At 39.1% G+C, this 20,800-nt stretch overlaps 1 protein-coding gene across 1 annotated transcript in view; it reads left to right on the top strand.

The window, feature by feature from the left end:
- Positions 1-20,800, top strand: part of LOC140378172 (endonuclease V-like) — a 42,635-nt gene that overhangs the window by 9,284 nt on the left and 12,551 nt on the right. The window contains exons 2-7 of the mRNA XM_072463888.1: positions 203-374; positions 1,901-2,035; positions 3,655-3,694; positions 4,073-4,185; positions 10,482-10,550; positions 10,641-10,769. Coding sequence (XP_072319989.1) covers positions 203-374; positions 1,901-2,035; positions 3,655-3,694; positions 4,073-4,185; positions 10,482-10,550; positions 10,641-10,769 — 658 coding nt within the window. The remainder of the gene's footprint in view (positions 1-202; positions 375-1,900; positions 2,036-3,654; positions 3,695-4,072; positions 4,186-10,481; positions 10,551-10,640; positions 10,770-20,800) is intronic.

Here is a 20,800-nt window from a genome sequence, read left to right as displayed (position 1 = left end):
AGGCTTTATATAACAAAGAAGCAGACAATAGTACATATAATTTTATCTTGAAGTCTCCGGTCAGCATATTTTCACTTTTATCAGGTTAAAATTGGTTAAAAAAATAAATAATCTATTGACTAGTTGACTAATCGAAACAAATAATCGGTGCTGTTGATGTTGTAGTTTTAATTGTTGTTGTTGTTGTTGGTGTTGTGTGCAGAGAGCAGATCCGCCTCCGTCGCCTTGTGGTGGAGCAGGACACGGAGCAGTGGCAGATAAGGCCACATTTCTCCGGACTGGAGCGAGTGGGCGGAGTCGACTTGTCTTTCATCAAAGGGGACTCTGTGAACGCGTGTGCCCAGCTTGTGGTCCTCAGCTACCCAAACCTGAAGGTGAGCGTTGCCCTTTTGCAAAGAGCCGGATTAGATTAGAGATACTGCTAGTGCTATCAAAGGGAAAGAGTGATGGCAGAACACTGTAAAGGATGCGCAAAATCTAAATTAATCGGTTTGCTTTGCGTTTAAGTTATTGTAAAGTATCTGGGATGGTTTTCCACATAAACTCCACAATATGATGAATAATTTAGAACAAAAGTGTCTTGCAAATGGGCACAACTGCTTCAGAATATGACGGAAAGAGCAAAGTATCACCAACTTTTATTTGGTATTGGCCTGTTCTGCCTTCTCAGTCAGTGCTACCACAAAAGCAGTGATTTTTAAACCAAATTAAAGTATTTTTGTATCACATGTAGACAAACAAAACCACATTATAGTAAAGAGATGAATTTTTACATTTCTGCCGATACCAACACTTGATATTTGTCTTGCTGTTGTGGGTGACGATGACCAATATTTGCTATTATCTATATAAATTATTTTAAAGTCAATGGCAATATTGAAGTAAAGGTGTAGTTAAGTTCACACATTAACTTGAATCATGTTTTTTATCTGATTTGTTGTTTTTTACAATAATGTTTAGCTAAATCGACAAGATATTTTGAGCCGTAATATTTATTGGGTGTAACTTTTAGTAATTGTTTTAGTTTTGCTTTTGTTATACGATTAGATTTGAGCTGTAGAGGGTTGATAAAGTTCCTTCTGTGGCTAATTATCATTTAATTCTGCCATTTGTCTGTTGCCATTTAATGACACTGCACATTTAGAAAAGTTATTGTGCCAGTGGCTTAGACAGTGTAGTTTCAATATTATCATTAATCATGATATTTTCTGCAGCAATATATTGTGAGAGGACATCAATATTAGCACTGGTATCGCGCTCATCCCTATTCTGCTTTCTGTTCTGTAGTTCCCACTTGTTTATAACATTACACAAAATATACTTAAATTGAACTGCCTTGTAAAATACTATGTGCCTGCGCTAACCCAATCAAGTATCCTCCAAGGTGATTCTGAATAAACGGCCTGTTTCGCTAAGCCCAGTATTGCATGTGTGTAACACGTTTTGCCGGACTTCACAAACCCTCATCTTCCCTTCTGTTTAGTTGTGCATTTACGCCCCTGGCCCGTCTCGTTGCGTAATACCTCATAATAAATTGGTTTTGTCAGGGCACCGCGGCGACACATGCTCCAACAAGGCTAATGAAATGTTTGGAAACGCCGTCCGATAATATGATTATGTTCCCCGCTTGTGTTCAATTTACTCCAAACACTGCCACCTCAGGCTTTTTCGGCACAATAATGGTCCGAACGTAATGCGTTGTGTGTTCGTATGACTTGGGGAATGAAATAATAAAGGTTTTCTGTCATCGAAATGGGCCTGCACCTACTGTATGCCCCTGTTCTTTGCGGTTCACTAAATTGCATTATTTACACCGTTTGCCCCGTTAATACCATGAGGCGAGGTAGTTTGGTGAAGAATGCTTGTTACTCCAGGTGAACTTGAATGTTGTGTTTTGCAGGTTCTGTACAAGGACAGCCAGATGGTGGCCCTCACCGCTCCATACATCGCTGGGTTTCTGGCGTTTAGAGAAACACCTTTTCTGCTGGAGGCTTTGAAGAGGCTGAAAAATAACAAGCCCGAACTTATGCCTCAGGTGGATATTTGTAGTTTGAATCATGAGATACAGTTATATCAGCAATGCCATATTATCAGTGTTGGGGAGAATAATCTGAAAATGTATCTACAGAATTCTTAATACTTGACTTGACTTTAAAACAGCTTTATGTTTGTTTTGCTGTTAAACTCTCACACGCACTCACCACAAGCTCAATTCACCCTGGAGAGACTCAGACAAACACAGAAAGGACTGTTTAGTAAGCTTTATTACGTGGCTTATTTTGCGCTCAGACCCTGGCAGAAGACATTGCAATCATAGTCTATTTGTATTATAGAGGGCCTGGAGACTGGTGGTGGTAGATATGGTGAGAAGGTAGAGATGATTGGGATGAGAGGGATGCAGAGGAGGAGAAGGGGAGGTAGTGGGTCGCATTACGGTCTGAAGCGGCCGAGCCAACTGCGTGAGGGTTTGAATGGGTTGGGAAAAACTGTGCGCTGATTGGGAGAAGAGGAGGTGCGCCGTGGGCACGAGGAAGAGTACCTTGGGTGCATTGATTGAGGATGGAGAGCAGGTGCAAGGGGCGATGTTCCAGGGTCCGCTGTCCTTAGACCCTCTCTCTCGGCCAGGAAAAACTACAAAAAACCCTCAATAAAAGTAGAAACCAGGAAGAGTTCCGTGCGAAGGAGGGATCTGACTCTCACAGACGGACAGACAGACGCCCGGCTTGGGTGTGTTGATTGAGGCTGGGGAGAGGTGGCCCTGGTGTAGCAGTGGACTTAGGCCTTAGTTATTTTATTACTTGGTTTACGGATCCGCTGCACTTAGATTACTGATTTCTACAATATAAATAAAATAAATGATTATCAATTTGAAGCAATTTCTCGCCAAACTCTTGCCGAAGTCTGACGGAGCTGCTCCGAGCTGCTCTGTGCCTGCACGCGGTCCAGGGAGAGCGCGCGCTCCCGTTTGCCAGCTGCTGCACGCCGTGCCAAATCCCTTTATATTGCAATTACACATTTTAAACCCGTTTACCACATTCTCTTCAGCGCGTTTTGCCGTGACTTAAGGGTGCACACTTAAGCGTCAGTTCTGTCTGTCTAAAACACGCTAAATCTACTGTTACTATGGATCTATGATATTATCGACTGTTACACGCTCCTGCGCACCGCGTCTCCCAAGTAATAAAATAACTGCGGCCTTAGATGGGTGGAGTTAGGTCTTCCAGGCTGAATTTACGCAGGCTTAATTTTTCTTTCTATGTTTCTCCCTAATGTCACGCATTTTGAAGCCTAAATTACATGCTAAAGTATCGCCTTTCATTACTTTGATTCTTAGGAAAAACAGGAATACATTTATTCAAAATTACTGTTCTAAATATGTATTTTTGGTACATGTATTTACTTCCCAACGCTGCATATTTTCTGTCATGGATGATGCACTATCACTTTCCTGAAAGGTATTTTTTGGCAGTAATGATAATGCAGTAGATGTTTTTTAAAGGTGCACTTAACTTTGGGGGTTCAGTCGCGGAGAGGTTATTGTTATGCAGTGGACCTTTAAACGACCTGTGTTTACACTCCCTAAAACTGTGACTCCTGATTCTACAGTAAAATACACGCCTGTTCATACGTTGTGTCTAATTTACATTGTTTTAGGTGGTGTTCGCGGATGGGAATGGCCTCTACCATTACAGAGGTTAGTCATTTTAGTACAGGTTCATGTTTTTGTGTCTTAATTAAAACAGAGAAGCCCTGAATTACGATAGGACTTCACCAAATCGGCAGATAGATGTGATTTGTTTTTTATTGCCATATCACCCAGCCCAAGTTTGGCTCATTTATTTAAGTATTTATTTTTACAGTTTATGAAAAGTACAACAAATGCTGCTAGTTGCACTCAAAAACTTCTAGTTGTACTCTTTTATTATTGAAAATTACACAGTTGAAGTTTTCAAAAGTATAATCTGTCCATATGCCTTAGAATAGATGAACACCTTCTTGAGTATGATGTGTAATGTGTACTTGTCCGGAGACATTATATGCAGGTTGTAACTTTGGCTTTTGTTTTTGACAGAGTTCGGTCTTGCGTGTCATCTGGGCGTGTTGTCAGGGTTACCTTGCATAGGCGTTGCCAAAAACCTGCTAGAGGTTGACAGCATAAACAAGAAATGGGAGCACAAATTACAGGTGACTATGACATCACCTTTGCACCACCTTTACACAACAAAAAGAGAATAGTATCTAGCATGGGTTAAAATGACTTGAATTCAGAATACTCTTCTTGATTTGAGTATTTTTCTACTTGGTTAGTGGATACAACCAACAATATTGAACTTATTTTACAGAATTTATGACTGATTTAGTTTGAAATAATGAATAAATCTGTGGAAACAAGAAGCAATGTACTGAAACCACTGAAAAAAGTCTCTTGAAAGTAAGCAATGTGCATCAAGTAAATAAATATAAAGTTCTCAAATAAAGGTGCACTATGTAACTTTTCTGACATGGCCACAGATCTGACCTGTAATCATGGCCCGTTGGCACCACCTGCATGTCCATTGATATTCAATGCAGTTTAATGCTATATTGAGTAACATTCCAGGCAAAACGACAACTTCTCTATGGAGACAAGCAGGTGGTCGACCCTCCTCCACATAGTGCACCTTTTAAGTATTTTACATTAAGTAAACTTTTAACTGATGGAGCTTTTATTGCAGCGCTCGTTTTTCATTTCCCATTCTTTCCAGTGGTTTTGTTTATTACATTTATTACATTTCCAATCATGACAAAGCAATGACACAGAGAGAAAAGGGCAACATCTCTGATTGTTTGTGAATGTGTTTAGTCCCTGAACATATTGCTTTGTGTGGAACTCAGTGACTTTTACTGCAAGCCCAAGGCCTCCCGGTGTAACTAATCATCTTGCAGTTTCCTGAATACAAATAAGCCTGAAATAAATACCTATTGGTTAAAGCACACCTCCGGGAGCAGAGGAAATATTATTTGGCTTTCATGAATATGCAAGTGTTGACTTTGGCGCTTTGGTGACCTGTAAGAGGTCACGAGGTGTCGTCTGAATCCTGCCTCAACAAACAGTGAATCATTCTTTTTTAGGTTTGAAAGTGTTTAAAGTATAAGCTAAAGCAAGTGCATCGTTTCAGAGCAATGAAGACGCAAAGTCATAAGGTTATAGCATAAAAAATGGAAAATTGACATCAATGCTAATTTACTTCGCAGGGGTCAAATCACTGCCTTACAAAGAGCTATGAAAGTAAATGGGTTCTGAACTAAAGTTGAAGTAAAAAGTTTTTGTCTCTACAAAGCAGAATTTAATGTTTTAAACAAGATATAGGAGATCAACAGTATATAATACGACTGAAGCTCTGCCAGTTTCACGCCCATATAAATAGAGCTGGAAGGGCATCTGAAGTCAAATCAATATTCCAATCACTGCACGCTACGAGGCTGAATATTTCCTTCCAAAAACAAAGTGACAAGTGAGTCCTCTGCAATGCGCTGACGTACGTTTGCAGCTTATCATGACATATTTCTGTATTACTTTGAGGACCGAGGAAACGTTACCAAAGAACGTTTAATAAACATTACAGCTTATGAAACCTGGAGGTCAAAAAGGCAAAAAGTACTCTTTAATATTAGTATTAAGCACACCACATCACCATCATTTATTTTGGACTGCCCTGTTGTACAGACTTATTGACACTATGATCCCATCAGACTTTAGATCCATGTATTTGGGTGTCAGAACCCCTGCCATGGACGTTGGGAATGGATATCTCTGGAGGATACTTTTGGCGGCTGGGAAAAAGGCCATCACACAAAAATGGATGACACAAACTGCACCAACAATAAAGGACTGGACCGAAATCATAATGGACATACGGAAAATGGAAAAAAATCATATATGGACTGAACTTGGAAATGGACAAATTCGACATAAACTGGATGAAATGGGACTCACATTATGGATCAGGTGCTTTAACTTTGTATTTTATTTTCATTTGGATGCATTATTTTAAAAACGTTCATCTCAAACAATACACACTTTGTATTTTCTCTGGTTCCGCCCACTCTCTCTTTTCCTTTTTATTTATTTAAAAAGAAAAAAGGAGAAAAAAAATTAAGTACACCTACCACATGCAGCAAGAAACTAAGAGAGAACGTTTAACTCGTTGCATTAATCCAGTATTTTATTGTATTTATCTTTGCTTTGGGGTGTATTAATGTGCAGTATCGATATGATAATTTCTCTTGATTTCATTAAAAGCACCGTTGTTGCCAGCAAGTGTAAAAACTATAGCTGCTGGCTTTTAGCAGGACAATACTGTTTGAAATGAAGACAATTTGAGCAGTGAAATCATGTATTGCTGGTGACAAGCACTTTGTTACATCCTCTGGTGGAACTGAGTGTTTTAATAACTTGAAAAGGAGACAGAGAATATGTAACGCACAAGCCCAGTTTAGTCCAGATTGAAACTTGGTTTTGTCCTGTACTAGTTCTGGTTTCTAGTCCAGAATTACTTACAAATTCATGTGCGAGTGTGAACGCAGCCTTAAACGTAATTGGGGGATGTCACTATTTCACATTTTTGAGTTATTGTGAGAAGATATATCACGGTTTTACAATTCGATTCTCATGGTCATGACGTGCAGTGACCAAAAAAAACTGGAATCCTTAATTCACTTTCCTTCACATTGTCTAGTAGAGCAAATTCCTGGAGCTGTATGAAATCAAAATGAATGAGAACGTTTGGTCAGTGTGACAAAAACAGGTTGATAAAAAGCACGTTACAGTTTTTGAGTACAGACTGAATTGAAATGACTAATTTTTACATCTAATATTCACCCGATTATTCTTATTCCTCATGATTATATTGCGACCCGAATGATCATGTTTATCAATGAATCTAACAATCCTGACACCCCTAATATGAATGTGTTTTAAACAAAGCCATGAATTCCATGTACAAAACATGAAAGTCATTCTCAGTCTTTATCTCTGAGGACCTGCCTGAACACTTTACATCCACAGTTTGCTTTATAAAAACTAAGAAGCCCTCATTTGACCACAGGGAGGGAACTGACGCATCATACTGTTGCATTATTGAATTCAAGTTTTAATCTGATGATTCAACCAAAGTTCAAAGCCAAAGTTACAAAAGAGGTTGGATAGATTTAGCAGGCACGGGCTTATTCAAATCGCTACCAGTGCCCTCTCCTCTTGTGACCCCAAACTTTTCACATTATTGTATCAACGTTGTAATTTAATTCCGTTCATCCATCCCCCTCAATTAGTGTGAGGCCTTTTGACAACACAAACTTTGCCTTTTGAACTTGTGGACAATCATTTTCATTTTAGTACGGTTGTTTATTCACTGCAAGCACCACTTTATGTAATATTTGACTTTGCAAGTACCTCCTCGAGGAAGTAGTACTGAAGTTTAGATGAAATGATGTGTAATTACCGTAGAGTAAATACCTTACGACGATGCCTTCGCTAAGAGCTAGTGTGGACACTTCTGGTTCATTCTAAATCGAAAAGTAAATTGTATAGATGCTCACAGTCTGGATTTGGCCTGTTTCTTGTCTGCTCCTGCCGCTTCTGCTGCTCCTGCCGCTCCTGCTGCTCCTGCTGCTCCTTCCCGCTCTCCTCCTCTGGCTGTTCTCCTGATGACCGCTGTTATTGATGACCTGCTCTGTCGGCCTCTCTTCTGCTGTCTTGGCTCTGGTCCTCTGGTCAACACTGCAGGTTAGAACAACAGTGTAAAATACAATTAAAAACAAAACAAGGTAGAATTTTAAGTATGACTGTAGACTGTGTGTACATTTTTTTTTTTTTTTTTTTGCTGACTAAAACAATAAGAAACAAAAAAAAAATAAGTTGAAAATAAAAGAGAGTAGATTTTTCCTACATAATATTCAGAAAACAAAAAGCTCTTAAAATAATAACATTTTCACTTGACAATACATTAAAGGTGGGGTACCCAGCTTTATTCTTTTGTCATGTTTTTTATGTATTATTGATTGCAAACCCTGATGAAAATGCAGAACGTTGACAGCGGATTGACTATGCTTTGACTGTCCGCCTCTGTTTCACTTTGCTATGTGGAAAAGCTTGTGCATGTGAATACTCGTGCCAAAGTTTTGAGAGAGCTAAGAACTAATTACATAGATTTGATCACCTATTTTTTTCCTTTTGTGGTTTGAAAATGGAGTAATGCAGCGTTAACAGGAAACATTTGACTACAGTAACTTTCCCTCTGTAAAGTCTCCGGGTCTCATAGGTGGTACTCCCATTTTAAAAAGTTTTATCATCCATGTTTTATTAGATTTTGATTCGACGTTCATTTCTTTATTTTTATTGCGCTTGGTCTCAACTTCTTTTTACTTCTTTCTGGTCGTACTTCACTTTGCTCCTGTCTACCCTCCGCGTCTCCTCTGGGTGTTCACTGTAATCCGTCACAAAGGAGCAGACAAGCCATTCATCATCGAGGCTAAGCTTCTCTTCACTGCTCTGGCCCATAACCCACAATGCACCTGTCACAGCGTCACTGACTTTGGATTGTCTTTATCAAAACTTTAAAGGATTAAAAAGTGAAGTAAAGAATTGGATTTGAATTGTATGAAGCTGTGGTTCTCAAAAATCTGACTTTAAGATAATTAAGAGTTGTGGAATGTCAATTACTGTTTATTCCTTGTTTATCAATGTTTTAATTGCCAGTAGTAGTAGTTAATGTGTTAAGATGACTTGTATTTTAAATATTTGTCTTATTTTGATGTTTAGTTTATGATGAATTACTTTATTATACTTATTTAGGTTTCCATTTATTGGTAGTGCAGTTTACCTCATTGGCAAGTAACAAAGCTTGAAATAAAAAGCAGCATACTGAGTCAGAATTATGTTTAAAAAGTGAAATAATCTAAAACTAAATTAACTTTATTTACTCAAAGGTTAATACATTTGACCTAATAATGCTTTTTTGCATTAATCTCAGTTTATATCCTGCATTAGACATTTCAATATATTTCTTTGGCTTGTCACCTTTCACAAACTATAAACATAAGTTGAGAAATCAATGTGTTGCTTTAAAGGGTTTTAAATGAGTTTGAGGTGCGGCTGGTGGATGATAGCACAGGGACTGTTATTCGATTCACACAAATAAGAAGCGTCTGTTTCTAATCGTCTGCAGGTCACAGTGGACAAGGTTTTCTTGAGAAGGTAATACGGGTCTTTGTTTGCTCTTTAAACTCTTATCAACAATTATCTCATTTGTTTTGCTCAGGGCCGTATAAACTTAATTAAGGTGTGAATTTCATTTGCTGCAGTGCAGGTTAATTACATTTTGTTTGTCTTGTTATCAAGACTAAAAACTACACGCATATTTTGCGTGTTTTTTTTACTTTGTTTCAAAGGGGTAAGATGCAACATTTACACCACACTATGTAGCATGTGGAAAATTATTTACACATTTATGGATGGATGGCATAAAGATGGCTTGGCTTGCTTATGGGGTGGGCGATATTTTATCCTGATAACAATGATCTGAAGATAGTTTGGCAATATAATAGATTACCCACAAAAGTGCAGGAATATCACTTACATCTTTGTTTCAAATATTACATAAATATTAACATAAGCTTGTTCCATTTCCAGTTCAGGCATTTCGGGATACTTTTGATAATATACTATTTATTCAATGTTCAAATTTTGGACACCTTCAAAGACCATTCAAGAGATTATCAATAGATGTTGTTTCCCACCTCTAAAATGGTTTATTAAATAATTAATCTCAGGCATACGTCCCGTGTCTTTTAAACTTTATCAAAGGCATGATGCTTATACCCTCAAAATACAGTAGCACTTTTGTTCGTTTTTTAATGTTACTATTATAAAAATTATCGTTAGAGGATTTAGATAATTTATCCTTTCCTTGCATTTTCTCAGTTCAACTATGCCTCACGGTGATCTTTCTTGGCATTTCACACATTAACACAACATTAGAATGGTACATTTACAGAATGGGAGGTCAGCGGTTCAAATCTAACATCCTCAGTTGAGCAGTCTGACTCTCTGGCTCTCTGGTTGGTGGTACAATAACATATCAGTATAAATCTGCTTATTCTTTCAACCCTTTGGACTGTATCGGTGTCATTTATTTATTATTCTTTATTTATATAAGGCAAGGCAAGTTTATTTGTAGAGCACATTTCATATACAAGGCAATTCAAAGTGCTTCACACAGTAGGAAAATGCATTCAAATCACAAAGAAATTAAAGAAACAGAAATACAATAAAATTAATTACATAAAAAAATAAAAAACACCTAGCCATATACAAAATGATTTACTTAAAATTGTCAGAAAAAGCTTGACGATTGTTGTGTAGAAATATAAACGGCAAGAGCCTCTGAAGTGTTCCTTTGGTTGACTTTGATATTTTCTTTCCTTTTTTTTTGCTTGCTCAGATCGCTGCTCTGCAAAAAGGAGGAGACAGCTTCCCCCTCATAAACTCCTCGGGCAAAGTGCTTGGAAAGGTAAAACAAAGGACAACAAATCAAACGTACATATTAAACACTGGGGAGGGCGCTGCTGACTGCACACTCTGCATACTCTGTCCCCTGAAGGCATTACGCAGCAGTGAGAAGAGCTCCAAGCCTGTTTACGTTTCCATCGGACACAAGATCAGCCTGGACACAGCAGTGAGACTCACACACAGCTGCTGTCGCTACAGAGTGCCCGAGCCCATCAGACAGGTGTTACACACACTCACAGGGCACTGGACACACACTCACAGACTCACAGGGCACTGGACACAGACTCACAGGGCACTGGACACACACTCACAGACTCACAGGGCACTGGACACAGACTCACAGGGCACTGGACACACACTCACAGGTCACTGGACACACACTCACAGGGCACTGGACACACACTCACAGGTCACTGGACACACACTCACAGGGCACTGGACACACACAGACTCACAGGGCACTGGACACAGACTCACAGGGCACTGGACACACACTCACAGGGCACTGGACACAGACTCACAGGGCACTGGACACACATTCACAGGTCACTGGACACACACTCACAGGGCACTGGACACACACTCACAGGGCACTGGACACACACTCACAGGGCACTGGACACACACTCACAGGGCACAATCACACAATGCTGCTCAAGGGTCCATTTTGAATTAATTTAGCCGCTGACAGTCTTTTGTTTTCATTACATTTTTGTATTCAGTATTCTGTAACTCAACGGTAAAAACATGAACACTTCGAATGGGGAACCTTCTTCCTTGCCTCTGCATTGCATGCCACTGTGCTGATGTTTTATTACATGATAAGAGGATCAATAAATGATTAAACAGGTACAAGGGAGCCAGCGAAATGTCCTCTTCATCAAACGGGCTCAATTAGATCTCTCTGTAAAGCTCACATTTAAGTATCTATCTCTTTAAATATCAACAGACACAAAGTTGTTATTTTTTTACAAATGTGTCTGAAGCAATGGGCTGCGGAGCTTTTAGTTCCCAATAAAGTGAATTGGACAGTTGCCCGGAGAAAACCTCTGAGATTTAGGTTTTATTGTTGGTTCCTCGTCTCCTGTTTGCCGCTGCACTGGTGTGACCCATTAGCACATAAGAGCGCATTGGAAATTAATGACACTTCTGCAACTTTCATGAGCTGTCTGATGAGAGATATCTACAACGTTTTAATTTCCGTTTAAAAAAGTTTGGTCATAAAAAGGTGTGAAAGCTCGGTCCATCCAAGTAGGAGGAAGTTCTTCAAGTAAGTGGCCCACTATACGACCTGAATCATTTAAAGGCGCACTGCGTCATTGTGGACATGTTACTGGTTTGCCTGGAAGGTTCCGCAGAATGAGTTTAAACCCGCTTAATGCCTTCGGTTCAAGTTACAGGTCAGATCTATGGAGAGGCAAGCCCACTCTCAGGAAGAATGCTTATTGACTTGAAAAAAATGCCTGTAATCGACTAAATGCAAATTAAGACGTCATCATGTGGGACATTTCAGACAAAGGAATAGCATTAGTAAGGAGACAAGCTGGTAAAAGGTTACATACTGCTCCTTTTAGGTGCATCTTTTTACTATTTTGGGCGTTCTAACCTATTGTAGAAGTAGTTGAAGAGTACAATTATTGAAATGGCTTTTGCTGCATTTTTGCGTTTGTTTCGGATCCCCATTTGCCAAAGCCTTGACAAAATAAAAAACATTATGTACCGTTAAAACATCACACAATATGAGTACACAATTTAAAATAATAAAATGTAGATTTAAAACATTTGATAAATAGAGGGTCATAAAACAGTATAAATGTTTTCAAAGGTAGTCGTCATGAAATATTTGAGTGAATATTTTATTATTAATAAGTCTTTTCAAAAACATGAATATTTGATTCACCTTGCAAATAATTGTGCAGTATTTGCACTTGTTGAGATAGCACTAAATGTGTTACTACTAGTAGAAAAATAATTGATGCAGAAGGGCAAATACAATCAGAACTACTAATGGTAGTATTTTGTGACTTTAATAGTAATAATAGTAAAGAAATACAGTAGTAGCTCTGTGACTCTAACATTCATTAATTTATTACTTAATGAAGTATGTTGTGTTCTATTTATTTATTTTAACATATGTTAAAAAACACATGTAGCATTCATAATTAATTATAAAAAATGGATGGAAGAAAATTTTGAATTACGTATCATACACTATTGAATCCATTATGCTCAAAAATATTATAAAGATGTTTTTAAACATGCTTTCTTCTCCCTGACTAACATAAACTGCAGTAACAGCACTTGACACGCTGTGAGATCATTCCATCTCTGGCCACAAGGTTGTGCTGTGTCTCTGCTGATGATGCTTGGCTCCCTCTGGGACCGAGAGCACGACCGCTTCAAATCCACACATTTCAAAATCAGTTTTTCTCCCCGGGAGCTGCTGTTGGTGGGGCTAACTCTCCCCTACTGCGTCATATTATTTTATCAAAACATTATCGTGATGAAGCTCACAGGTGGGAGACAGGCTTTCGACCCGCAGACAAAACCAAAAGGGTCACCTCTAAATTCAAATATTTTTCTTTCATCTTTCTCATCAGTGTATCTAGAGCTCCTCCAACATTTCTGATTCTCTTTAAAGTCCATATCACAGGGAGGACTGGGGATCTTGTTTGAGGGTGAACTCTTGGCTTACGTCACTGTTTCTTAGGCAGAATATTCAAAATACACATTCCCTGATACCGCAAATCCTCGACTTCGTCAAAGAGGAATACACTTGCATAAGATCTTAAGTTAAGAGCAGAACTGGAAGATGCACTTGATATGTAGCTTTCCACTAGTGTCGGGAGTAAATGAATAATCGTCCGCAGTAGCATGTTGAGAAGGTTGTTAAGTACTGTATATGTCCAGGACAATATTATTCGTCATCACTACTTCAAGGCCTACTGTCTACTACTGATTAGTACTGTTGTTGTTAAGATTTTGTGCCCCTCGGCTCTATTGACAGGAAAGTAGTGTGGAATGGGGGATGAGAGAGAAGGGAGGACATGCAGTAAATAGTTGGAGGCCGGAATCGAACTAGCGACACTGCTGAGCCCGGCATAATAATCCTAGCCCAGAATAACCCTACAAAAAAAAAGCTGTGCCTCTCGGTTGACTCCAGCAGGTTGTTGTTTGCCAGAGAATCCCACCTCTGTTCCCTGGGCTGGTGGAGTGTGCGCAGGTGCGAGATGGCACCTGTCCCAGGAGGAGGGGGGAGCGACCCGGTTGAAAAGCAGGACCGGGTACTGCAGGACTTGCCCTGGAGATCTTAAAATGGCCTCTCCTGCTAAAAAAATAAGCCACTGGGGCTCTATAGAATGGGCTTAGGGACATGCACACCGCACTTAAAGAAATGTGATCCATTCTGCCTGTGTCAAAAGTTTTTCAGGGACATATTTAAGCCTTTTGTGTCTTCCTCCAAGTTGTTTTGTCCATTGTTTCGTTGCCCCTATTTCTTCCCTTTTGGTTTCCAGTCAAGTGTGACTTTTTGAATCCTTGTATCTTCCATATAACTTATTCTTCACCAACACGTCATTCTTTTTTCTTTGTTGCTCAGAACTCATGGGCACTTTTTCTTCATTCTTCAGATGTTACATCAGTCCTTATCAGTTATACTTTTCAGCACACAGTTTTGGAATGCTTCCAGTCTGAGCTTTCTTTCTTTCTTAATGGTCCATGTCTCTGAACCATATAACAAAACATTCAGAACTAGAGACCTATATAGTTCCACTTTTGTTTTTAGTCATTATTCCGAAAAACTTAAAATTGCTGATAATTCAGCGGCTCGTCTGCCAGAATCAGAGATTTTCTGCTCTCCTTGTCACAGAGACAATCAGTTGGTGCAGCGTCCACCAGAAGAGTTACATATTGCACCTTTAAAGAGACTAAAAACTACAACAAAAACGAGGTTAGTTACTTTCCACCCCTGAATTTGCAGATCTAAGAAGTGGACAGGATGTGAACAGCTCAGACAAAGTCTGAAGTGAGTTTTTAAGGCGTGATGAAAGCTTGGGGCTGCCAGGTGTTGAGCTCGGTTTTGCTGTGGTTTGGTCCAATGAAAAAGTCACTGTAGGAAACAGCTGCAGACCTGGTTTAAAGTGACCAGGGGAAAGAAATGTATCCAGCAGCATTTAGAAAGAGCAGGTTGTATTGGTGCTTTAAACAGGTGGGAAGTGAATGAGCAGATGTGCTTTTCATGTTACATATAGATGCTGTATATACTACGCAATATTCTTGCACACTTGTGGTATAGTATTTATAAATAATAATGAACGTAAATTTCAAGATGTAAAACAAAACAAACTTTTGAAGCAGCAACTTTAAACTGAACAATTTATATTTTAGGACACACTATTATGGCCCCAAATTAGATCACAATAAGAGAAAATTAACAATCACAATATAATTGACAATATAAATGATGCTAGACAAAAACACTTTTCAACCTTGGGCTTCACCGAGACTAAGCTCTATTTTACCCGTGGATACATTGGCAACTCATAACATCCTTCTCCTACCTGGGACCTACTGTTTTATAAGGTCACATATTGTGATTTTTGAACTGCAATGATTATAAAATACTTAATCAAAGCAATTAACAGGTCTTCCCTTCATTAAAGATAATTACACAATCTAGTTTGGACCTCTTCTATGAACCCCTGGGGACCCCGAGAGTCTTTGGGGACCCCGAGAGTCTTTGGGGACCCGAATTTTAGGCTGGGAATGACTATGGTCCACAGGGGTGTGTTTGGTCCCCTCTGTTGTTCGCTCTGTACTTGGACCCATTGGCCCAATATATTAGACTGAAACAATTTATGATTGATAGGACAGGACATAAATTTGCCTTCCATGCAGATGATGTCCTACTATTTGACCAAACCAGAAATTTCAATTCCCAATTTGATGCACTTCCTTCGTGATATTGGTCCAGTGTCTGGATAAAAACTGAATGTAGAAAAAAATGAAATTCTATCTTACTGGCAACCCCCTCTGTCCTTCAGAAAGACCTACCCATTTCAAGGGCAAACTGAATCCCTTAAATATTTCAGCTACGATAAAGTACTGGACTTACATAATAACAGACATCAGACAAATGGGAAAAAAATGACATTCAGACTTAATTTGAAAATGGACATCTTTGATAGAATACGTAAATGGGACTGTAGGAGAATCTTCAAAAAGAGTCTGTAATCTGCTGGAGGCATTAGCGGTAACTACTGTGGGCACACATATCCCCTCTTACTCCCAAATATCACCAAATATATCCACACAACATGCACAATATTATATTGTAAGTGTGAGTAATTGCTTATCAGTTTATTCCACACCTTCCAGTCACAAATATATTAGTTTTCCTCTACTTAAGGCCCATAGTTGCGTGAATAATCATGTCTGAGATCCTGCAAAACCCACTTTCTTCTCTCCTAAAGATCCATCATGACTGACGTAATCTTCCTCCTCCATCAGCCTCTTAGCCCCGCCCCCCTCCTCCTCCTGAGCCTCAGAAAGATACAGAAGGATAAAGGATGATCTCATGCTTGATGTGTGAATGCAGTGCTGCTCTGTCTGAGGAAGCACACAAACTAATTCACGCTTCTCTTACTCTCACAATTCAATTCTTTCTTCCCTCTGGCGTCCCACACACTCACGCACACACACACACACACGCATGCACACACACACACACACGCATGCACACACACACACGCATGCACACACACACACACGCATGCACACACACACACACACGCATGCACACACACACACACACGCATGCACACACACGCATGCACACACACACACACACACACACATGCATGCACGCACGCACACACGCATGCACACACACACACACATGCATGCACGCACGCACGCACAGACCTCAATGATAAATCCAAGCGAACATTTGATAGCAGCGTGGACACCTGCCGTCTCTTATTCACCGCCGCATCCCTGGTGGTCACTTTGCCATTGACAAGAAAGACAGGCTGAGGTCAAAGAGATAGTGCTTTAATAAGTACACAATTCCAGCATCATATTTTTGTTTGCGATGAGTCAAGGACAAAGTTTGACAATTCATTGTGATGGATGGTACTAAACTCAATTTATAAATTTATGGTTATATTATAGTGTTGTTATATTATAATGCTATAATGACAAGTGCAAAAATGTTGCGTTTCTTGTGTTTGTTTTTTGTTTTATTTCATTTAAATTGTATTTTTTATAGCCCAAAATTACAACCACAGTCAACTTCAAGTCAAATTCTGATTTAACTAACAGAAATAAAACAGTAAAACAGTCATTATTCAATAAAAGACAGGCAGATTCACCAACATTCACAGGAAACAAGTTCCTCCTTCTCAACAAGCAATCACTCTAAAATCCCAGAGAAACACTCCCATGAGCAAACAGCTTCTAGATGTGGCCAGGAGTGACCACATCCATTTGAGGATAAAGTTCAATTTTCTTCCCCTCGTAATGTGCAATCACAAATTTTGATTTCATTTAATTTTGTCTTCTGAAAAACGAATAAAAATTAGGCTAGGCAAAATAATATGTCTGTTTGCCGTAACCCGACCAACCTGCTATGAAACTTGCCAACTAGAAAAAAAAATATCAGCATTTGCTAAATCTTTTATTTTTCAATTATTTCGCCGACTCACCGACCGGACTTTCCTAAACCGCCATGTCGAATATTTTTATCATGCTGATTAACCTATCTTTCATCTCAAAGGACTGTTAACGCATTGCGCAACACATGTGCGTCTTCATTTTTAGTCCTCCACATGCATCTGTAACAAAACAGAGCGCGTGCAGGAGTCGTCAAAATTGCTTTTGACAAGTTGGTTGTTGTTGTTGTTGTTGTTGTTGTTGTTGTTGTTGTTTTATGGCGGTTGGCATCCGAGTGTTGCATTACCGCCAGACTTTATTCCTCAGACGTTTCGTTGGTTTGCCTCCGCCACTGAAGTCTCCATATGACATGTGTTTCTCTGTCAGGGTGTGAAATTTGACTTACGCAAATGCATTCTGGGATTGAAACAGCGTCATCACAACAAACATGGCGGCGCCCGTGTCCCCCGCATGTTCCCCCCGCTCGCCTTAGCTACCAAAATAAAGGATAATGGCGCACAAAAGGTTGATTAAAATATCTTAAAATCGTGAGATTTAGTCTTCTAATCGGGCTGATTGAGACGTTTTATGTCATTGACTGTTGTAGCCTGACCCCTGGTGGTCACTCAGACTCAAAAAATTGCAAAATTTGGATCTTTTTTTGCCTTCAAAGTAAAAAAATGAGAATTTGCCTACCGACCGAGCCACTTGAAAAATGTTGACTCGGGTTACAGCAAACAGACAATTTATTTGGGGTAGCCTTACTCCAAATATGAATTCCTTTAACTTAAACACAACAGACTTGTAATAGTTAAACATAAGAAAATATGTGTTTCATTCTAAACTCTGAACTCTGCTCCAAACCACATGCTCTTACTGATAGGTCAGATGCTGCTGCTGCTGCTGCTGCTGCTGCTGCTGCTGCTGCTGCTGCTTTAAAAGTCTCTTACTGACAATCCCAAGGACACAATACAATAAGCACCATGTCCAATTAAACCGGCAACTCTCTGCTTGGTGACCTTTTCACTTGCACCACAGCATTTACCTCTGAAGAAAAATTATCAACTGGGCATTTTATTTTCAATTTCACCTGCATTGATTCACCTTTCTGTATTAGGACTAAAAAGTGCAGCACATGTAAGCGAATGGTCCTTTATATTTGCAGTAAACTCTGAATGATGTTTTGTCATGATGAAAGGCTGTAAATTAAATGATTTGGAATCACCGGTTCAGTGCTGTTAACCTCAAACCACCGTTGGAATTACACCATTCAATCTTTTTATTCGTGCGGTGCTAAAGTTTGCAACCTCCATAGAAACGAGTCATGGTGTCGTGTGCGAAAAGAGTCCAAATAAAGAACTGGTCTGAAATAGTCAGTGGGTGATCAGTGATACAAATGACAAGTCTAAAGTTAAGATCTAGCTTTTTAGTCCAAATGATGCTGATAAATGGGTTTTGATTATCTGCTGATTCACAATGTGCCTTAGTGCAGATATTTACCTTTTAAGCAGAGCTAACACCTCGTTGAACTAACGATAAAAGGTTAGTGTGACTTGTGCAAAATATATTATTATAAAAAAGAGACTGAATTCTGCTCATTCACTCCAACAGATGTCCATATTGACATTCAGTATAAAAATTGTGTTAAAATGTTGCTCTCTGAACATATAAGCTTACACCTAGAAACAACAGCAAGGAGGATTTATTGTTTTGACTGCAAAAAATGTCATTCTTATGCAGGTAAGATCTAGTTTTCTCAAATACAAGAAGATAGAATAAGACATCCCCTTGGTAAATATGGAAATATAAATGTCTATCCATTTTTCAAATTTATATCTCTCAACTATGTGCAGTTTTGGCCAATTCTACACAGAATGAAATAGTTGTAATACATTTTGTGTGTTCTAAGTAAACGACGGGAGTTTCATACCTGTAAACAAGTGAGGACAACTATTACTACGTTTAGAAATGGGCTTGATTTAATAAACAATCCTATCCCTTCCATACGCTACATTTTTAAAAATTACAACCTGTATCATGCTTATAGGTTGTATAATGCTATAATTATACGCTATCATTTTCTCATGATAGCCCTCAATATGGACTGTGTGAGTACCAGTGCTTTTATTACCAAACCATATACTCTGTTTCCATATGTACAACATGCAGCGTGCGCCTGTAAGTGCCTCTATGACCTTTTCAAACCCACAGCCTCCGCCCCATCTGTCTTTCTTCCCGCAACAGTCACTTAACAGATCTAATAGACAGCGGTACAAGTCGAGTGAAACCCAATTTACTCTGAGCTAATTTCCTTTGACAAACACTGTACCCTCGCCCTGTCAGCCCCGACCTAGCTGTCTGCTCACTCAAAGCGCTATAGGAAAACTGTGTAAAAAGATATATCAATGTATTCTTAGCTTAGGGAACTGTGCTGCCCTAAAAACAACTTCATGTTAAGTGGGAAAGTTCGTGACTGCAATGGCGCAATGCAGTGAGATATTTCATATGACATATCAAGAAAAAAACGTTTTATGACGGAAATTGAGCCACAATTGCAAAATAAATGAGGTGAAAAATGTTTAAATGTAGTGTATTTCAAATCAATCCAGGCTCCTCAATACACTACAAATGTTTAAATGTAGTGTATTTCAAATCAATCCAGGCTCCTCAAACGGCTTCACTTAATTCAGTAAAAACATTATCATCATTTGACTTCTGCTTTCTAAACAACTAATCGATTAATCGAAAGAATAATCTCTACACTAATCGATTAACAAAATTGATTGTTAGTTGCAGCCCTAGTACAATTGCATCCTTGAGCAAGACACTTTCCACGTTATCTGATTGTCAATGTGCTTCTTTGGCGGTTGTTGAGCCCATAGATACTTTTTGAACATTTGAAAGAGAATGTTGAATTTTGTCTGTATTTTTCCATTTCCGTTTTCCGTTCGTTACATACATTGTGAATCATAAACCTTTATTCTAACCAACTTTCTGGGTCAGTATATTGGTAAACAGTCCATCTCTTAAGCCTCTTTTGCCTCTCCATTACCTCAAGCTCAGTTCCCCTCCGCCTCTTCTAAAAACAGAGGGGCTGATGGGAAGGCGTGCTGTGCTAATGGTACTCAGAGGAGCAGGAGGAGACGCTCATAACAGCCTTATAGCCTCTGTCTGATTGCACTGAAAGGATAGACACATTTATTTGTATCGCCATTCATATAAAGGCTAATTCAAAGTCTTTTCCAGAAAGAAAGAAACATAACGTGTGTTTTCTTTCTTTCTTTTGGTATTACTAATAGAGTATCTTGGTATCTACTCTTTAACCACCCTAAAAGTATGTACAATTACATAAGGGCTGAGGTAAAAGTCTCCTGCCTACAACTTTTCAGTCTGTCTATGCATTTGTTCTGGGGGTGAAATATGATTCATATTCAGTAGTTTGGTGGAGGATTTTGCTGACAGTCCTTTTCCCTTCTTCTTTGCAACAAACTGAAAATACATTCTCAGTCATATTGTGTCCCTGCTTGACATAATCCAGTATATGCCACCACACAGATCATGGACTTGTGTGTTTTGTTTTCCAAGAAGCACAATGAGATG

This window comes from Eucyclogobius newberryi, unplaced genomic scaffold (assembly GCF_026437365.1).
Source record: "Eucyclogobius newberryi isolate DKJ021-1_F unplaced genomic scaffold, fEucNew1.0.hap1 SCAF_4, whole genome shotgun sequence".
Classification (NCBI taxonomy): Eukaryota; Metazoa; Chordata; class Actinopteri; order Gobiiformes; family Gobiidae; genus Eucyclogobius; species Eucyclogobius newberryi.
The sequence above is the reverse complement of the archived record's forward strand: the minus strand, read 5'-3'. Positions and strand labels throughout refer to the sequence as shown.